This window comes from Myotis lucifugus, unplaced genomic scaffold (assembly GCF_000147115.1).
Source record: "Myotis lucifugus unplaced genomic scaffold, Myoluc2.0 scaffold_8296, whole genome shotgun sequence".
Classification (NCBI taxonomy): domain Eukaryota; kingdom Metazoa; phylum Chordata; class Mammalia; order Chiroptera; family Vespertilionidae; genus Myotis; species Myotis lucifugus.
This window is the reverse complement of record NW_005879344.1, coordinates 1-7,039: the sequence shown is the minus strand read 5'-3', so window position 1 is coordinate 7,039 and position 7,039 is coordinate 1. Positions and strand designations below refer to the sequence as shown.

Here is a 7,039-nt window from a genome sequence, read left to right as displayed (position 1 = left end):
TCCTCGGCCCTCGCAGCCTGTGGCCCTGAGCTCCCGGGGCCGAGCCAGTGGGTGGGTTAGCTCCCTCCCTCCCTCCCTCCCTCCCTCCCTTCCTTCCTTCCTTCCTTCCTTCCTTCCTTCCTTCCTTCCTTTCTCCCTAGGTTCCTTCTAAATTTCCCAGCCTCTCTTTCCTGCTTGCCCGCCTGGGGTTTGGTGGGCCAGATGTGAGGTCCGAGGACCCCCCCCCCCCCACAGGGCTCCTTTCTCTGTACTTCTTCCTCCCCGGGCGCCGCGTCTGCCCTGGGCCCTTCTCGGGACTAGGAGGCCCCTGTGCCCTGGGGTCGGAGTCACTGTCCCCACGGCGGCCACCCGGCTGACTCTCCCTGTTGCAGATGGAGAAGGAGATGGTCCTGCCCAGCGCCCACCAGCAGAACCCCGACTGTGACATGTGGGTCCACGAGTATTTCACGCCCGTCCCTGGTCCTTGTCTTCCCCGACAAACCGGTTCCGTGTGACGGTCGTGCGGCCCGGAGACTCGGCGAGGGACACGCTGGAGGGGGTCTGCAAGGTGAGGCCCTGGGGGCGTCCTGTGGAGCAGAGGCCCCGGGGGTCACCTCCGCAGCAGGCGATGCGGGGCCGGGCGGGGCTCCCCACATGCAGGGCCGGGCCGGGTTAGGGTTAGGGTTAGGGCTGCAGAGCCGCGCGCGTGCCGGGTTCGCACACGGTGGTGGTTCACCGTGTCTGCACACCTGAGAGATTTTCCCTGTGATTCAGTGACGGTTACGGAAATAACTGTCGGGATGTTCTTAGTTTGGCCTTAAAAACTCCTTGGGGGGAGGGCAGGAGAAGTAAAAAGAGTATAAACACGTGGAAGATGAACTTCACGCAGGTGGAAATAACTGTCATCAGCAGAGCTTTTGGGGGGGAAGAGCCCTTTATTTGTGAAAACTTTACATGTCTATAGAAGCAGAGACTGATGTCATGAACGCTGGGGTCCCCGTCACTGGGGTCTATAATGATCAAATTCTGTTTCCTTTACTCACTCCCACCCCCAGCTCCGGGTTATTCTGGAAGCAAATCCCCAGCTCATTATCTTTATCTACCGTGCACTTGGGATGAGTCTCCAAAATAGAAGGATGTTTTTAAAAAAATGAGTCCATTGAAGCATTTCCTGCCCACGATGCACTGTGTGCTGAACAGCACTGTCCTCTCTTTTCCCTTCTTTTTTTAAAAGATATTTTTATTGATTTCAGAGAGGAAGGGAGAGGGAGAGAGAGAGAGAGAGAGAGAGAGAGAGAGAGAGACAGAGACATCGGTGATGAGAAAGAATCATGGGTCGGCTGCCTCCTGCACACCCCCCACTGGGGATCGAGCCTGCAACCTGGGCCTGTGCCCTGACCGGGAATCGAACCGTCACCTCCTGGTTCTTAGGTCGACCCTCAGCCCCTGAGCCACGCGGGCCGGCCCCCATCTTCTCGAACGCACATGCGGGTTGTGTATGAAACCATGTCGCTGCTCTTGCTTTTTCTGCAACCTTCATCCGAAGATGAGTTTTTAGACACAGGAAGCCCGCCGGCCGGTCTGGGCCCGGAGGAGGCCTGGGAGCCGAATCCCCGGCTTTTCCCGATTGCTCCTCTGGGCGAGTCGTTCCGCATGTTTCCGAAGCCGCACGCTGGGAGCTCATGTGGGACTCTGTAAATCACCGAAATCCGAGCGTCGTCCTCACTGGGACTCGCTTGCAGATGAGCTGCTGACATGGTCCCGTCCCCACGTGTGAAACCCACGTGCCGGGCGCAGCCTCCCTCGCTGTCCCCGCGTCAGGCTTTCCCCACGCTCCCCTCCGCCGCCTCTGTGTGTGTGGAGTTATGTTGTGGCCTCTTTGCTCTGACGGTGGGTCTTTAAACTTGTCTTTACTGTTGAAGGCGTTGCCGGTGCCCCTTCCCCCGTGGCCCCTGGTCGATGGGTTTTGTTGCAAATCCCGAGTTAAAGGCTGAACTGGCTCAGGTCGGCCGAGTGCATCGCCAGGTGCCCACGGGGCGCGGCCTGTGTTCAGTGAGAAGGCGCTGAAGTTCGGGTGTAGGTGCAAAGCGTCCGGCACAGTGGACACTCATCCCGGGACCGGACGCCGTGTCCCGGGAAACGCGCCCCCTTTTCCCACTGAACATCTCTCCTTCTCCTTCGTCCGCGCAGACGCACCAGCTGGACCCGGCTGCCCATTACCTGCGGCTGAGGTTCCTCGTGGAGAATAGACTGCAGGTCTACGTGCCGCAGCCTGAGGAGGACGTGTACGAGCTGGTAGGCGCCGCCGTCCGGGCCCTCCGCGCAGGGGCGTAAATCCCATGGGTGCCTGTGCGGGTGGTGGCTGGGGAGGGGGAGCGGGTTCTGACCTGAATGGCCCTCGTTCCTTCGGAGTGTGGCTCCTGGGATGGCCCTGCGGGTCCCAGCCTCTCCGCGGGGTGCAGCGCCCCCTGTCTGGTGCTGGGAGCCTGTGCCCTGGCACAGCCGGCTCAGAGCCGCGGGGACACGATCCGCTCTCCCTGTCGCCCGCCAGGCGTGGTTTTCAGTTGGCGACTGAGGCCCGCCGGCTCTGACTCCATTTCTGTGTGACTCTCCCTCCCCGCGCGCTGGAACCCACGGCCGCGTCCTGTCGCGGGAAAGAGCCGCCGCTTACTTCTGTGTCCCAGCCTCTCGTGGTGACGTTTAGACAATCCCGGCCGTCACCTGTGTCTGCGTTTCTTTGTCCGAGTCTTGCCCACACCCGGGTCTCTCTCGGCTCTGATGACGTGGCGTTGGCAGGAACACGAGGGGACGCTATTCTAGGGTCCCGTCAGAGTGGAAGTGACCGTTCACACAGTAGGTGCTCAGGGAACGTTGTCACGGTAACGGCACTGACGCTTCCTTTTTGGCGGCCACATGGTGCAGTGTCAGTCCCAGGAGAGGAATGTGGGAGCCGGGGCCCCGCCCTGGAGTTTTCGCTCCCCTCTGGTCAGTCGTTCCTGGGGCCACGGCTGCGGGCCTGGACGTGCGCCTGGCGACGCGTCCCCGTGGGGGGGGGGGGGTCACCGCGGAGAGCAGAGCCGAGAGCCGGAGCCGGGCCTCCCTCTGGGAAAGGGGACGCGCGTGGCCGGCAGTGAGTGGGGTTCTGTGCAGTCAGCGCTGTGAATGCCCGCCCTTCGCCGGCCGAGTGCGTTCGGCCCGCGGGTGCGGTCGTGGAGCAGCCCTGCTGGGTGGTTCCTGTGTTTATCAGGGCTTTTTATTGCACTGAGTTTAGTCTAAGGAAGTGGGGCTCGGGCCTGTGTCGTTCTAAACCAGCGGTTCTCAACCTGTGGGTCGTGACCCCTTTGGCGGTCGAATGACCCTTTCACAGGGGTCGCCTAAGACCATCCTGCATATCAGATATTTACATGACGATTCATAACAGTAGCAACATGACAGTCATGAAGTAGCAACGAAGATAATTTTATGGTTGGGTCACAACGTGAGGAACTGTATTTAAAGGGCCAGAAGGTTGAGAACCGCTGCTCTAAACGAATCGTCTGAGATAAACGTACCCACAGGCTCAAACCAGGTACCAAGCAGGAGGCCACCAGGAAGGGACAGGACCGTGCCCACTGGACCCTGGGAAAACGTGATTGGAACGACGGCGACACGCTGCCCCCTAGAGGCAGAGCGGGCTCGAGGCCCAGAGTGAGGTGAAGGCCCAGCCTTTTGTGAGCGTTCAGTGGTGTGACGAAGCGCGCCGTAAACTTCATGTATTTGGTGTTTATAGTTTTGGTGACCATGTTTTTGAGCTGAAGATTAGTATCGTAACAGATTTTTTTCCAATTTCAGAATTTATCTGTATGACAATAACACCCCATCGAGGTGTGCCCTTCACACTGCATTTGGGGGAAGTTGCGTTGAATTAGGGTGTCCAGCGAGCGGCTGTGCGTTCAGTTCCTCCCCCAGCTCTCCACTCGCCGCCTGTCAGGTGCCCCAAAAGAGGGCGGAGAGGAACGGGCGTCCCTCCTCGCCAGAATCCGGTCCTTTCCGAACGAGTGACCGTGCTGTCGGAGACGGCCCCGAGGCTGCTGCTCAGTGCAGTGCACAGCCGACTGGCATCTGAAAATGCCGTTACTTTATTGTTGTTTTCTTCCAACACCATCATCCCCCGCTGGCCGCGTTCTCTGAGCCTCTGGCACGTGGATTTGTTCGGAGATTTTGTCATGGATTGTGGACATGGCCGTGGGCCTGCGCACCTGCAGGGGTGCTCCCTCCGCTGTTAAAGGGCCCGTCCTGCAGGGGTGCTCCCTCCGCTGTTAAAGGGCCCGTCCTGCAGGGGTGCTCCCTCCGCTGTTAAAGGGCCCGTCCTGCAGGGGTGCTCCCTCCGCTGTTAAAGGGCCCGTCCTGCAGGGGTGCTCTCTCCGCTGTTAAAGGGCCCCGTCCTGCAGGGGTGCTCTCCGCTGTGAAAGGGGGCCCCGAGGTACCTGGGAGTGAGTGAAGACCAAGGGCGAGGGCAGAACTTTGAAGTGACTGTCTGTGCGATGATTGTCACAGACACAGGGGAACGAGCCGACCGGTTAATTGAAGTGAAGCTGCTGACGTGTGAGCTGCACACGCCTCTCCTCTCCTCCCTGGAGAGCTGATTCAGGTTCACACGGAGTTTCCTGGGTCACGGGGGTGTCATCCAGGGACTGAAAGAGGGTGTCCCCACGTAGACAGGGTGTCCCCCCAAGCACGTGACCCCGCCGTGACAGCCGTGGTCAGTTTTGAGTGCCGTGTGTTTCAGCAAGCACGGCCTTCGCAGCTGTGCGGGGTGTGCACTTTGGGGGACACCCTGTATAATTGTTGTCTGTTTCGTGCTGTAATTCGTCCACCTGTCTGTCCTGCCATGAACTTCGGGGCAGGTTCGCACGTGCACGGAAGGGACCGGAAGCACCGGGACCTCCCGTCTCCGTGGCCCACGGCAGGACCGGTGCCTCTCCCTGGTCTTTCACGTTGTTAGATGTTTACTGAGCTCACTCGTTCCTACTGAGGGACTCGGGCGATCGCGTGGGGAAGTGCCGGCGCTCGGCGTGGGAGCCACAGCTCTGTCCCCGGGGCGTGCGCCCTGCCATGCCCGCTCCCGCCCAGCGGCTCCCGAGGGGTCATTGCTCCCCGTGCGCGGTTTCCGATGGGAACGCAGCTCAGGGCGGGCATACGCGCCCGGGGTGTGGCGAGGAGAAAGATTTACACAGTGAGGCAGCCCCGCACCGCCATCGCTAACGGCCTGATGGCGCCCTGTCGTTCCAGCTGTACCAGGAGATCGAGATCTGCCCCAAGGCCATGCGGAGCCTGCAGGTGGAGAAGTCGGACGCGGCCGGGGACAGCTACGGTGCGTGCATCCCCACGGTCTGCGGTGACTCCCTCGTGGGGGCCCTTCCCCGGTGAACGTGGTAAAATGCCGGGGGCCGGGTCAGGCCACAGCCCGTCTGGGTTCTGGGCTCGGCAAGGCAGCCACACAAGGAAAAGGAGGAATCTCTGCCCTGGCCGGTGTGGCTCAGTGGATAGAGCGTCGGCCTGTGGACCCAGGGTCCCGGGTTCGATTCCGGTCAAGAGCACGTACCTCGGGTGGAGGCTCCTCCCCGGCCTGGCCTGGTTGGGGCGCGTGCAGGAGGCAGCCAGTCGATGTGTCTCTCTCACATTGATGTTTCTCTCTGTCTCTCCCTCTCCCTTCCACTCTCCCTAATAATCAATGGAAAATGCCCTTGGGTGGGGGCGGATTGACAACAACAACAAACAGGAATCTCCGCCGTGCGGCCAGGACGCGCTGCCCATCCCACAGCCGTAACCCCGGGCACGCTGTGGCTACAGGGACCTGGCTGCGTTGGGAGTGGATAGCTCTGTTAGGATGCACCCCGATCCTGAGGAGAGTTCGTCTTCCTCGCCCCAAAGCATGCAGTCCCCCCTCCCCCCACAGGTCAGGTCAGAGGAACTTGAGGTTCCGGGGGGTCCCCGAGGCGACCCTCACACTCGCCGCTGCACGGCGAGGGCCCACTCACGGGGCGTGGGCGCGGCCATGACGGTGATTCATCCAGGACGTCCACACGGGGTCTAGCAGATGAGAGAGACGTGCTCTGCTCTGAGGGGCAGGCGGGGACACCTGGGTTAGTTTGACTTGCAGATAAAATTAGTTTTATTTGAGGGGGGCTTCTTGACACTCCCCCCACCCCCCACCCCACACACAGAAATAACCTGGAAGCTAGAAGTTGCTGTAAGAATGGAGTTCAAGATAAGAGGATGCAATGACATCTTTGCGCCCTGGCTGGTGCGGTCAGTTGGTTAAAAGGCACCGAGAGGTCACGGCTCGATTCCGGTCAAGGGCACATGCCCGGGTTGCAGGCTGGAACCCCAGTAGGGGGGGTGTGCAGGAGGCAGCCGATCCATGTTTCTCTCTCTCTCTCTCTCTCTCTCTCTCTCTCTCTCTCTCTCCCTCTCTCCCTTTCTCTCTCAAATCCATAAAAACGTGTTTTTAAAAAATGAGGTCGTTGGAACATCCTCATTCTCCATCTGAGGCACCCGATACCCGCGTGGGCGGGGCCGTGGGTCGTGTGGCCCGCGTGGGCGCTGTTTCCAGGACCTGCGAACAAAACAAAACATGCTGGTTATGACTCGGCCCCGCCCTCTCGGGGACGCTCTGGCCCGGCCCGCGTCAGTTCTGTTTTGTCACTTGCCTGTTGTGTGAGCCGCTGTGCTCTGCCCGGCCCTCAGCCAGGTCACTGCCCAGAGCCTGAGCTGTGTCCACGTCACGGTGGCCTTAGTTCCACACGGTCCCCTTTGCAGTTCTACCCGAGGGAAAGCGCGTGTCCTGGGCTCCCATTGGCCAGGGAGGATGTACATGAGCATGGAGGTGGCCAGGACTGGGAGCCCCAGGCCCCTCAGCACGCAGTGTTTTGGGGCGTGTTCTGCCCTTTTTCCTGACGGGTCAGCCACGCCCAGGACTGGCCACTAGTGGCTCTGAGCTCAGGACCCCGGCCACGGGAAGGCTCACGTGGAGTGTGAAACCAGCCGGGTTCGTGTGAGGTTGGATTTGGAGGGAGTG

The 7,039-nt window shown here is 60.6% G+C and overlaps 1 protein-coding gene across 1 annotated transcript; it reads left to right on the top strand.

Annotated features, from left to right (window-relative positions):
• Window positions 1-440: 440 nt before the first annotated feature.
• On the top strand, window positions 441-7,029 carry LOC102443311 (T-lymphoma invasion and metastasis-inducing protein 1-like; the record flags this gene model as incomplete). The annotated part of the gene is made up of 4 exons (XM_023749409.1): window positions 441-547; window positions 2,170-2,274; window positions 5,251-5,332; window positions 6,186-7,029. Coding segments are annotated over 4 exons (392 nt in total), but the record flags the coding sequence as incomplete, so codon positions are not given.
• Window positions 7,030-7,039: the final 10 nt, after the last annotated feature.